Here is a 14,385-nt window from a genome sequence, read left to right on the forward strand (position 1 = left end):
TGATTTACAAGGAAAAAAAAAAATCATCTCCCAAAATTAAATATATACATTTGACTGTTTCCCTCCCAGAGAGGGTATCTGGCCAGGGCTAGGACAAAACCAAGTAATCTCAATCCAAGACAAAGCATGTTGGAAAACAGACACAGGGGTTTAGAAGACAGTATGTCCCTCCCTACCCACTATGGGAGGTCAGGAACCCCACCCAGAAAGAGGCTTAAGAATGTGCGAGGAATGACAGATGCAGAATGAATAGAGAAATGATATGAAACTCATTTCAGTGTGGACACATGACAAATTTAATTCATCAGATATCTTTAAGAATAAATTTTATTCTTTCTATCAAATTCAATACAATTCATCTACAATAATTGATTAATATTCATAGACATTAGGCTTGGGACAATCGCAACAATTATGACTGAGGTACTACAGTAATAATATAACAATTTATGAACAGAGTACATCGTGCTTAGTATCAAATCAAAGCTTGTTTAAAAAGAAAGGCCTTTCTTCCTTAAAGAATGATTTTAATCAATATTCTGGAAGAACCACCCCCCCCCCAAAAAAAAGCCTCAATGAGGAGGTTTCACAGGGAAATTTGAGAAAATCTAATATTGTAAGGGACAATGCCAACCTCCATCCCCTCAATACACATTGCAAACTGATATTGTGAACTAAATACCAAAATTGAACATAAGTTTAAAGTTACAGAATTACAAAATACTAGTTTTTCTTTTCTTTAAATCCTTGAAATCTAATAAAACAACTTTATTTTCTTCGTTGAAAGCATATTGATTAACTCAAAATTTTACATTTCATATATTAACTTACTTCTCAGTCTCAATTTCACTTTGATATGGCATCAGATTGAGCTGGTGGGTCATAGAAATATATATATTCGCTTAATTATTTTATTCCAAGCATTTGACATCAACAATTTCTCATACCTGCTTATTTCTGCCTGCTTAGTCAAAATTTTCTTAAGAATTCCATGCCAGTCTCAACTCACCCTTAAACTGAGCTTATCAGAACTGGTAGATTTCACTACATGCTTTGACTTATAGAGACAAGAGCATCATAAACTGCCATCAAGGAATTATCAAAACATGAAATTTGAAAAGCATACGACTTTACTTTTCTGCCAAATTTTTCAGGCTACCCAGAAAGTTGATGTATTTCTGAGTTTCATATGCCGTACAATAATCGACAAGCTGGGCAATAAATTCGTCATTGATACCTCGTTCATCTAACATGTCCATTAGCAAGTCAAAAAGTTCCTGAGAAAAAGAAAAAAAAAGGCCATGAAATTAATAAATATGAAGATGTACCTTTTGTTATTTTTTTTTTCTATTCCTCTCGCACTTTAGTTGTTTTGAGATAAAACACTAAAAATCTCCTTTCAATAAACTTTGTCCAAGAAAAAACAAAGAAAAAAAAACTAAAACAAAAACCAGTTTGAGGGAAAATGTTAATAAATTCCTTTTTTTTTTTATAAATTGGTTGAAAATAATGTTGCATAGAATTAAGAACATTACTATTACATTAACAAATATATAAACTGAAGAGATCTGGAAAAAAAAAGAGAAAAAAATGCTATAAAAAACAGAACCTAAAAATGTCTTTACACTGACCAACCAATCTCAATTAAAAGGAAATATTGTCTTGTAAACATCAAATGACTCTCAGTTTTAGTTTAGTTTTTCGTTTTTAAGGGTTTTACGGCACTTGCAACACATTAAGGTCATATCAGCGCCAGTAAAAAGGAAGAAAACGGGATAGTAAAAAGTTCTAGAATTACAATTAAAGCACAAAAGAAAAGGCAAGACAAAGGGGAATAGGTTCAAATAGGGAACAGATGTAGATTCCAAGAGCACACAGTCAAAGTACTTAGTTTGAGATCACCTAAAAGTCGTATCCAGACACAAGCACATGTACCAACTAAGAGGAATACACTCAAATGTTTACCAATCATATAATATAATATGCAAACTAAACATAATACAATGCATAACAGAGAGATGATTTACAAGGAAAAAAATATCATCTCCCAAAAGAATAACTATATATTCGACTGTTTCCCTCCCAGCCAAGGAACTCCGGCAAGGATCAGGACAAAACTAAGTAATCTCATACCAAGACAATGACAGGAAGCAATTGGAAAATGGGTATGGGGGGATAGAAGACACAGCATGTACCTCCCTGCCCACTATGGGAGAAATGACTCTCAGATTGAGGAGTCACCAAATTATGACATATTAAAGACTGTAAAAAAGAAAACAAAATAACAACAACAAAAAAACTAACTTTGATAAAACAGGAATATTATTAATTATTTGAACAACCATTTGGTATATATTGCATGTAGAATATTAATATTATTATCAACATCAAAGATAATAAGTAAAACTCACAGCATCCATGGTAGCAGCAGAAACTGAATATGTCGTATCTTTCCATTCACCATCATGGATTGCAACCTCTTGAATTTCAAACTGGTCCTCTGATCAAGAATCATTGGAAAATTAAACAACATTAATTGATGATTCCTCCATGACCTCTTGATGCTCTATGCCTGTCAAGCTATTGACATGGATGTCTTTTTTACTGTTTTCGTATAGTACGAGTCTCGAGCTATTCAACCAACATACAGCATAGACTTTTGAAAATTATGTAAGATATTATATATTGTATTAAAAATAATAGAATAAACATTTCAGGTTTTATTTTTTACTCTAAAATTTAAAATAAAGTATATTGTGCCTCCGAATCAACTGTTGACCATGATCCCAAGACCTATAGCCACATAAATTACTTGCCTATCACCCAGAGCAAACAACCCACAGATCCTGAGCATCACTCACAAATTTAACAAAGACGATTGAAAAATATGCAGTGTTGTCAAGCATTGTGATATTATTCCTTTATCATTTGTGTCAAAATAATGTTAGAATTACTTACTGGGCCTGACACTATTTGTGTGTTTGGCACATACTTAGGGTAGCTCATGCCTTTTTGTTAACAGGAAATAAATAGTCAAGAGGACAGGACAGGGTAAATAGTAGGAAATATTCTGATTGGTTAATGCTTAGTTATGGGCAAACCATCAATTTGTAAAGCATAATATTCCTTTTTACATACATTTACCTGTTTCTGTCTCATACACAATGAAACTTTTGGATAACAATAAATAGTCAAGAGGACACAACAGGGTAAATAGTAGGAAATATTCTGATTGGTTAATGCTTAGTTATGGGCAAACCATCAATTTGTAAAGCATAATATTCCTTTTTACATACATTTACCTGTTTCTGTCTCATACACACTGCAACCTTTGGATAACGACACCCCTGAATAATGGCCAACCCCTGGATAGCGACATTGACCTCTGGTCGCAATTTTTTTGCTATATATTATTAGTAATAGAAATCCCCAAATGGCAATATACAATTTAATTAAAGCCATGTTTAGCGACAATGATATAGCCACTTTCGGCAGTTGCCACTGATGCTTGAACTTCATACAAAAAAAATCTAACCAAATAGACAAACTCGTGTCTGATTGAATTGAGAACGAATCAAGAAGTCTACCCTAATCAAGAAAGGACACTGACAAAAAGATGATGACAAAGAAGGAATCGCTGCAAAGTATGGGATCCCACAAAACAGTCTCTCTTAATAATAGTAAAAACAAGCCGGGCCAAGATCAAGACAAACAGCCACAAAGGAATGAAACCTCGAAAAATGTGGCTATTGATAAAGCCACCAGAGCCATCTGACCCATGAACCGGAGTTTATCCCGCTCTCTATAAGGTGAAACAGACAATAGCAATTGCTTGCTACCCTTTTCATAAGACGCCAGTCTATTGCAAAGCACTTTCTGCCAGATCTAATACACCCAGCTACCCAATCACTGCTGGGTGGACAGAAACAAATCTAGGATCAACCTTGTACCCTTTGCTTGTGAAGCGAGTGCTCAACCAACTGAGCTATTGGGACCCCCAACTTCCTTCAATGGCATTTGAAAAACATCTAAGTAAAAAAATAGAAACAAATCTTGGCTGCACCTAGGATCAACCTTGTACCCTTTGCTTGTGAAGCGAGTGCTCAACCAACTGAGCTATTGGGACCCCCAACTTCCTTCAATGGCATTTGAAAAACATCTAAGTAAAAAAATAGATCTCAAATGATACAATAACAGTACTCTGACAGCATTTGAAAAGAATCCAAGTCAAAAATAGATCTCAGAGAATAAAGATACAAGAACAGTAAAAACATTTGCAACGTGATGTGATATTTCCTGTGGTGTCTTCAACTTTAGATGAAAACAATCATGTGTCTTGTAACTTATTTAGTTAATATTGTCCATATCATACCGATTCTTGAAAATTAGGATGTAAATAAAATCATGTGACTTAACTAAGCATGCAACTCACCATTTTGTAAATTGTGTTGCCCAGTGTCTTCAATGGTGTCATCTACAGCAGGGAAAGTACACTGAAGTGCAAGTATCTTTCCATCTCCTTTGCTAAGTTCTACTTCAAACGGGGGGCGACAAACCATCTAGTTTTTTAAAGAAAAAAAAACCCCCATAAATATACAAGAAATAATTGTAACTTATAATTTAAACATTAAATGAGGCTTACCTTAAGGTGAAATTTGATGATAATTCCATTGTTACTACATGACATGCATATTCCTTCACTGAAGAAGACCGGTCACCCATGATTCCTCACTATTCAAAGGCGAGTTGGTGGTTATGTAGAGTACGATGCAGTTGTCTGATCTATATAATCCTTTTCAGAATCACACATACTATTTCCTTCCCACATGAATTTCTCACAAAATTGATATGTATAGGGTGGCAGAGGGCGGGCGGTGAAGGAATATGCATGTCATGCAGTAACAATGGAATTATCATCAAATTTCACCTTAAGGTAAGCCTCATTTAATTTTTAAATTCCATTGGTTACTGCTGACTATGCATACCTTCACCGAAGATTTTAAAGCCATAACCGCCAATGAGCAAAGGACTATCATTATTAAGTACTGCCAATCCAAAGGCTGTATCCTTATCTCTTACGATCGGTTTATTATAGAACTTACCAAAGGTAGATGCCCTAGCCCACCCCGCTGATTTGAGTATAAGTGATATGTCAATATTTCTAACAACTGATGAAGTGGAGGCTGCTGTCGTGCTATGAGATGTAAATATCTTTGTATCAATCCCAGCTTTCGTTAACATCAGTTTAATCCATCGACTAATTGTGTCTTTGGAAACCGCCGCATGAGGGCTCATAAAGCTCAGAAAGAATTTTGAAGATGAGCGAAACAGTTTTGTATGTTTAATATATTCATTCAAGTAAGTAACTACACACAATCTCTTGTCCTCTATAAATGTGGGTAGTATGACGGTAGTGTGACACGCCCGCGGATTGGAGTGTTTCAACACTTTTTTAATGGAAAAAATTGCTTTTGTTCGTTGTATAATACAGTCATCGAGATCCAAAGCATGGTTAGTCTGGCATCTTTGGCCAGTGACTAATGCACATAGTGTAACTAGTTTTAGCGTTAATAATCGAAGACACAATTCTCGACCCGGAGAAAGTGTTTCCAAGAATTTAAGAACTATAGACACATCCCATGTGGTGCAGTATCTGGGATTACTGGGACGTGAATTAAATACACCCCTCATAAATCTAGTAATAAGCATATGTTCGCCAATAGGTGGGTTATTGAAAATGGTAGATAACATAGAACGTGCCGTATTTATAGCACAATAGCTGTATTTCAGTTTAAACAAGTGCAACAAAAATTCCAGACAATTCGAGACATTTTCCAGCAGAGGTTCCCATCCTTTATCCTCGCAAAATTCCAGCCATTTATTACAGTATACAGTATATTGCAGTCTTGTGCTTTCCTCCATCCCTTCATAAGCATTTTGATTTACCCCCTTAGATAATCCTAGACTAGTGAATTTGTCCCTGACACAATGCATGCTACCATGTTTAATTTTGAATACAGCGGGTGCACTTCTGCAGGATCCTGAGGAAGTTGAAGTAAGGATCTCTGTCCTGTCAGTAATTGAGGGGAGTTCTGACACAAATGCATCATTTTTGGCCACCATATCTGTGACTCCCATTTCGGTAATATCATTAACGCCTTTGGTGTTCTGTCTCGAATAATTTTCCTTAATACTCTGGGAATGAGATTGAATGGACAAAAAATGTAAACATATTTATCCCATTTATGAGCTAAAGCGTCAACAGCCAGTGCTTGTGCATCTGGGTGATAAGACATATATTTCTCAATTTGATGATTAATGCGAGACGCAAAAAGGTAAACTTCTGGCGTTCCAAAAGTGTGGCATAACTGCTCAAATACAGTTTTATTCAGCATCCACTCAGTATGGGTATCGAGATAACGGCTATAAAAGTCTGCTTCTGTATTATCAACTCCTGCGATATGACATGAAGTTAACCATATATTCTTCTCTTTGCCCCACAGCAGTAGTTCTTTGGTATAATTATTGCACAACGAAGAATGTGTACCGCCCATATGATTAATATAAGCCACTGCAGTAGTATTGTCAATCTGTATTTGAATGTGACAATTATGTAAATTGGCACAAAGTGCCATAGTGCCCAGTAAAGCTGCTCTTATTTCCAACACATTAATATGTTGTTGTGATTCCTCATAGGTCCACATACCTTGTGTCACTTCCTCCCCCTTAACTGCACCCCAGCCTAATTTGGAAGCATCAGCTCTAATTATATAATCTGGGTGATTTTGATACAGAGCTTTCCCACTGTAAACCCCTTCATTTATCCACCATTCAATTTCATTGATATATTCTTCTGTCAATGTTATACATTTATCATAATCATAAGAAACAGCTAATGCTTTAATTTTTGTCATCTCTAATTCCCTATAGAATAAAGGACCATATTCTACAGCGGGGAAGCATGCTACAAACGTGCCAATGAGTTGAGCTACTTTCCTAATGGATACATGATTAGCTGAAATTTTAAGGGAGGAAGCTTTTAGAATGATTGTTTCCCTTTTCTCTTCACTTAAAGAAACCCTCATATCTAACGAGTCGAGTATGAAGCCCAAATGGTGTAGTCGTTGAGTAGGCACTATCGTAGATTAGGGGGATATGTCAAACCCTAATGATTTAAGTGTCATCATGCTATATGTGATATTATCCATAGTCTCTTGGTAGGAGCCACCTTGTAAGTACAAATCGTCAATATACATGCTTGACAAATAGTTCTTTCTTCTAAGGTGGGCTAAAATAGGGCGTAAAATATTTGTCAAAATCCTAGGACTGTCTATAAACCCTTGAGGCAATACTAGATATTTACACACTTGTCCCTTATGACGAAATTTTAGGTACCGAGTAAATCGGTTGTCAATAGGCACGGTGTGAAAAGCACTAACAATATCGAGACTCGCCATATAGCATCCTGGTTCCATTAGATGTAAACATGAATCCAGACTCTCCATTTTGAAATGTTGATAGCATACATGTTCATTAAGCCATTTGAGATTCAATATCATTCGAAATTTTTTGACACCTGATTCGTAACTCTTTTTAGCTCTAAGAAATACATTATTCATAAAATCTCCACTATCAAATTTACATTTTTCGATAATTAATTGATCCTCCATTTCTTTTATCATTATGTCTAGGGCGTCTGATTCTTCCATATTAAACCTCAGTTCAGGGGGCAATCTTGTTTGGTAGGGTTTACTATTGAATTGAATTTCACAACCTTTAACACATAGTAAAACAAAAGGGTCATTAGTAAATTTCTTCCATATATGTAAATAATGTCGAGTGCGCCCTCCTAACGGATGGTCTAAATTCTCAAACTCAAAACTTACTCTTTTTACTTCCTGTTTCCTGAGCCCCTTTTCATGTACGACTGCCTGTTGTGAGTTTGGTGGTTATAGTTTTGGTAGTTGTTCTGCCTTCGTGTCTGGGTCTGATGACCTTTTTGCCCCCCTCCCCATCCTTTCTTCCAGAACGGGGTTCTTTGACCTAAAAAAGGAAACTTTTTCCCAGCACGGTTGGTATTGTATGGTTCCATACGTTGTTTTGTGAGTTGTTGTGTAATTTTTTGAGTTTCACACACATCCTTGATTTTATCAGGTAATTGTTCTCCAAATAGGAGACTTTTGACAGGATACGAGTCGCTACACAGTTGAGAAAATTCTTCTTTAAGTTCTCCTTTAAACAAAAATCGTCTACAGATGATAATAATGAGACGAGTTAGCCATTAATGCCAGTGAATCCACAAGTCTTGTTACCGCATTTTTAGCATCTTCGTTTAAATTGTCCAGTGCACTTAAACTGTCAAAAGCGCCAATAGCCGCAATGATACCCTTCATCATTCCTTCTTGAACTTTGACTAAATGTGTGTCTCGAACTCTAGTGGGATTAGACACCATATTAGTAATTTCTTCATTGCATTCTACCGCTCTAAGTCTAGAACAATTCTGCGGGACTTCATATTTAGCATATAGCCGGTTTTTGGTGCTATTATCTATTCCCTTCTCTAAAATATTAGAAATTCCAACTGCAATGTCGTCGTTGATTATGGGCCCTGATGGCACAACTGTGCCTGACACGTCCTTAAAGTATGCGATGCTACAGTTATCACTAGCAACGTCTTGGTCATGTCTATTTATATCCGCTTGGGAAGTCCCAGCCACATGAGTCATCATTTCATGATCGTTACCTGGAAAATCACAGGTTTCATTAGGGCTATTTTGTTGAGTTTCACTTTCTTGATAGTTATCATACGCCGTTTTCAATTCGGCAACTACGGGAATAATTTTAGTCAACTCCGCTAATTGTTCTCTAATCATTGATAATTCACTGTTTTCGCATTTTTTCCCTTTCGACTCTTCGCGATTAGCGAGAGTATTAGTGTGGCTCGTATTCGACTCTTCGCGATTAGCGAGAGTATTAGTGTGGCTCATACTCGCCTCTCTTTCCTCTTCGCGATTAGCGAGGGAACTATTACGACTCATCTTAGCACAATTAGTGCGTGAGAGAGAAGTCATAGCCGATGATTGTCCCGTAGACTGCGATGTTGTAACACTATTAGTGTTCAACGTTTCATTTTTTTTTTTTTTTTTTCTCAACTTTTCTTTTCCCTTTAGAACACGATTTAGGACCTTTCTTTGTAAAGTCATCATGGTTTATTTCTGCGACATTTTTCTCTGATCTCTCACTAAGAGACAGGAGTGATTTCACGGCGTCTGCCATTGTTTATAACGAACTCAGCCTAGTCTAGCTAAAACAAGCAAACACCGGTAAAGAGGGATGAATAGTCCAATACAACACAAATAATTCTAAATTCTCCACAATAACACAGTCACAGTTAATTTAATAATGATATAATCCAGTAAATTGTTCGGAAGAACTCGATGAAATTGGATAATTAATCCGATGAAATTGAAAGTCGTTGTTGATCATTGGGTGTACCGGTAAAGAGTGTGAGGAATCATGGGTGACCGGTCTTCTTCGGTGAAGGTATGCATAGTCAGCAGTAACCAATGGAATTAATACAAGAGGTGAAAATAAATTTTAAAACCAATCACTTTCTTAGAATAAGTTTCAAAAACAAAAATCAAGGATTGAATTTATTCATAATCACAAATCTATTCTAATATCTGGTTTCTTTGTTGCCCTTGCACAAATGCTTTAGAATGGATATAAATAGAAGTGCCACATATGATATTTAAGGGTTTTATGGTGCATGCAACACATTACAGTCATATCAGCGCCAATACAAAGGAAGAAAATGGGATAGTAAAAAGTTATAGAATTACAATTAAAGCACACAAGAAAAGGTAAGACAAAGGGGAATTGGTTCAAATAGGAAACAGATGTAGATTCCAAGAGCAGACTATCAAATTACTCAAATGTTCACAAACCATATATAATATGTAAACAAAACATAATACAGTGCATAACAGAGAGATGATTTACATGCAATTGACTGTTTCCCTCCGAGCTTGGGTATCCGGCCAGGGCCAGGAAAAAATCAAGTAATCTCATCCTAAGACAAAGACAGAAAGCATGTTGGAAAACAGATACAGGGTCATAGAAGAGACAGTAAGCACCTCCCTGCGCACTATGGGAGGTTAGGAACCCCACCCAGTATTATGTCTAACCTGTGGTGGTTCTTCTGCTTGACCCGACTGTGCCTCTGGCATCACTGAATCCACAGCTCCATTTACTGTAAACCTTATTATTATCCTGAAATACAGACATTAAAAATTCAAGAAATTTGGTCCAAACAATAAAAGGTCTTTATCGAAATTATCTGTGCATTCCTCATCACTGTGCTCAAGATTTATCAAATTACAGTCGCATCTCTCAAATCTGGAATGCCACAATCTGGATGTCTTAATTATCCAGACAGACAGGTTGCCTGGGGGCATATTTTTGTCTTCATTATCTGTACACTTTATGGACTGATTCCACAATGTGATGTTTTTGTAATCCATACAAAATGCTGGGAATGGAGAAATGTGACTATACATAAAAATCTAAATTTGCTACTACTTACAAAGAAAGAATAATAATAAGATAGAAAATGATAATAGGGGTTATACAGTCAAAACTTAAACAAGGTGATCTTTTATTTTAAATGCCAATATAGGTTATTAACAATCTTGTATGTTGCCTCACGTATAACAAATCCCATCTGAATTCTCAGTTAAAGTCATTACAGTCAAAGAAATGAATATTCAATCTGTTAAGTCGCCTCATGAAAACAAATACTAATTGAACTCAAGGGTGATGATCTTGGACAAAAGGCCTATTGAAAATGAAAAGGAGTTTTCCACTGATATCAAAATAAATAGGTGCATTTGTATAAGTTTGATGACTATTTTATTCCTAAATTGACTGGTCAGGATGTGATAAGAAAGTGGCTACCATACTTTGTAAAAATGTAAAGGATGAAAAAAAAAAAAAACCAACACCCCCCCCCCCCCCCCCCCCCCCAAAAAAAAAAAACACCCCAAACAAACTGGCTGCGATCCTAACAATTTCATCTCGATTTTTTGTTGCTTCTATATAGGAGCCTATCATAAAAGAATTACCTATGATGATGCTTTACAAAAATTTGTGAACATCTAAAGAGGTTTTTAATTTGGTTGATGAGATTCTTCAAATAATATTGTTATTCAAAAGACAAAATAAGATAAAAGAAGAGACTCACTTACTTTTCAGATCCAAAGGACTTTGTTAAGGTAATGTCTGCATCGTTGGTAGTGATGTTAAAGTCTGGGATTGGTGGAAGGCTTCCACTGGATCTAGATTTTTCATATTGAATTTCCTTTTCCAAGAACTTTGATATTTCCTTGTCGACTGTTGTTAAAGACAAATAAATCAATGAATAATCCAGTGTAATAGGATAATACCTAAAATATTTTCTTTGAAAAATCATGCAACTTATTTTAACCAAATTCTTATACTATGCAAACCATTGTACACTGCAGTCTGCTTAAGATAAACTCCCAGGGAAAAGAAAAAAAAGTTTATCTTATCCAAAAGTCAAGGGAAACAATCCTTCAGCAATTTGTTATCCCACTTTATCAAATATATATATCCTCAGAAAGATAGCCTAGCTTCCAGTGAAGCTTGGCAAAACTAAGAGCGACTTTAAAAAAATATCATTATATTTGTCATTAAGAGTCATCTTATGCAAAAGGTATACGATGATCTAAACACTGGGAGAGGCAGAGTGAGATTTTAAAAATAAGTTGGGAGAGTTGAGAAATCATCACCCGTTCCCTAGTCTATAGGTAATTGTGAGCCCTTGAAACTAAGCTGAGTGATGGTTGAGTTGGGGGGGGCAGGGGGGGGGGGGGGGGGGGGAAGGAAATAGGGGAGGGGATGCATTGGAGATGTGCACTACATGGATGAGACAATGGGGAGGGAAGGGCAGGGATACTATGACAAAGAAAAAAACCCACATGTTCACATGAATGTGTTTCTGATTGTGTGAGTCATACATAAGCTACACACATTACAGCAAGTGAATATATATTGATGAGGAGACAAAAAGAAGGGAGATGGAGGAAATAACAGAGATAAAGTCCCCGTCTATTCCAGTCGTATAGATCCAGATGGTTGAATTTATTTTATCCAAACTATCTAACCAACAGTTATCTTAAACGTTTTAAATAAATAATGATTTAGAGCAGAAAAATTAGGACCTGCCTTAGAGTTTATTTTAAACAAAAGTTTATCTTAAGCGAACTGCAGTGTATTATGAAAATTAGAACTCAACAAAATGAGAAAAGTTACATTACATAAAAACTCGTAAATTATGACGAAAAAAACCCCACCCCAAACCAAAATGATTTAAACAGGTCCAAATATTGTATAGGCTAAATTTTTTTTTGCAATCAGCATCAAAATCCAAATAATTCACATGAAGTTATGCAACAATTACTTGTCATTATCATAATATATAATAGTATAAATTTATCAGGAAACCTAATTAAAAAACAGAATTTACTCCATTTCACACCTGCCATCATGTAAAAAAAATCTTGAGGCCACAGCTTCTGGGAGCCATAGAGTTAGACACAGGAATGGTGACCGAGTAACATACGAAGCCACTTGTTTGTATAAAGAAGACGGGAAAAAAAAAAAAGTGACGGAACCAGGATTCAAACCCACAACGTCGATTCTGACAAGCCTTCTAAGGCAGACGACTTAACCGTAACCATTCGGCCATGACACCCACATGAAAGTCGACGCATATTCCGTGTATATAGAGTAACCTACTATCCATCGACTGATTTATTGGAAACTATTGTTGGTTAATTTTATGTATTTATTGATAATTTATTAACTTTACTTATTTCTATGTGTATTTCGAAACATTCCATATTCTGGATGTGGATAAATGTTTAAAAGAGCAGCTCTTCAAAACAGTGTCTGGGAATAAGAATATTTCGGGAGGCCTTCTGAAAGCTCCTACATCCCCAGTATTCTTGTACTAGTAGGGGGTTTGGGAGGGTGAAATGTTTTTTTATAATGTTCTAGTAGGGGGTTTGGGAAGGGGGTAGACTTTTAAAAAAAAGAAGTTTCCCCTCTCCCAAACTCCCTACTAGAACGTTATAAAAAACAAGAATACTGGGGATGTCGGAGCTTTCGGAAGGCCTCCCAAAATTTCTTATTCCCAGACATCTCTGACAATAAGAAATTTTTCTATTCCCAGACATGTCTGGCAATGAGAAATTTTTCTAGATTCCCAGACATGTCTGGCAATAAGAAATTTTCAAATGAGAAATTTTTCTCATACATGTCTGAGAATAATTACAGCGTTTGAACCCACGATGTTGACTGTGACACTCATGATCATGATCATTCTTGGTCTTTTTTTTAGAAAGAAAGACATCCTAAGTCCTTATCCTACAATTTGGAATTTGGTCAAGCTATCCACGTGAATGTTAACGCATTTTTATAAATTACATGGGATGATTGCCCACCCGTCGATTAATCACATCGCGATAACATAAAATAATTGAAGATATTGTATCTCCGGGATGGAAAAGACGATTTTGGGGGTCAAATTCGAAATCGTGGATTCCCATTTTTGTCTTCGTCAGAAAATATAGCGGACAATCATGTTTTAATTGCAAAAACGATTACAAAAACATCTTTGAAAAGTATCTAAATGATTCCTACCTTCTGTACTTAAACTCGAAATTTGAGTTTTATGGGAAGATCTGTTGGAAACCCGAAATAAACCTTGCTTTTGTTCCGTCATTGCAGCAGACAACGTGCAGTGTGCCCTTGGACTTGGACTGGCTGCAATGGTCGCTAAACATTTAGGAAAAGATTGAGCAACTGCACAACTTTGCAGTCTTGAAACAGAACATAACTTCAGAGCATTTCCTGACAAAATGCTTGATTGACACGATAACAATAATTTTAGTGCTTTGGCCATTTTTTGTGAACAATGTTTAGCCTACAGTTCCTCGGTGTAGGTCTGCGGTATAGAAAGTCAAAACTTTTTACCATGTTGTGACCGTTGTAAGCAAAGCTTCCGGGTCACAATTTACGGTCGTTCTAAAATTAATTCTCCTAATAGTATTTCTCTAGGAATTGTGTGTTCAGTGTTCAGTCCACCGGAAATAAAAATATTTTAAAAGGACCAATTATCGTCTATACTTACCTTAATCGATAGCGACGACTTTGATACTGAGCCTATTGTAGGCATCATCATAAATGGGCCGGCATAAAATTTATAGCAATTCAACGGCTTAATAATATTATTTACAGTGTTTTATTTAGTCTCGGAAAATCTTGATTGAGAGTTGTTCGAAACCGGGTGCCTGAAATAGA

The 14,385-nt window shown here is 36.0% G+C and overlaps 1 protein-coding gene across 1 annotated transcript; it reads right to left on the reverse strand.

Moving 5' to 3' along the window:
- Nucleotides 1–309: 309 nt before the first annotated feature.
- LOC144967265 (complement component 1 Q subcomponent-binding protein, mitochondrial-like) lies at nt 310–14,079 on the reverse strand. Its single transcript, XM_078904298.1, has 6 exons — nt 13,726–14,079; nt 11,247–11,391; nt 10,188–10,272; nt 4,433–4,559; nt 2,412–2,500; nt 310–1,277 (listed from the first exon to the last, which is right to left on the reverse strand). The coding sequence occupies exons 1-6, from the start codon at nt 13,985–13,987 to the stop codon at nt 1,131–1,133; spliced, it is 855 nt and encodes a 284-aa protein (XP_078760424.1). The 5' UTR covers nt 13,988–14,079; the 3' UTR covers nt 310–1,130.
- Nucleotides 14,080–14,385: the final 306 nt, after the last annotated feature.

The sequence above is a fragment of the Berghia stephanieae genome, chromosome 3 (genome assembly GCF_034508935.2).
Source record: "Berghia stephanieae isolate SIO BIC M18660-M18661 chromosome 3, UCSD_Bste_1.3, whole genome shotgun sequence".
Classification (NCBI taxonomy): Eukaryota; Metazoa; Mollusca; class Gastropoda; order Nudibranchia; family Aeolidiidae; genus Berghia; species Berghia stephanieae.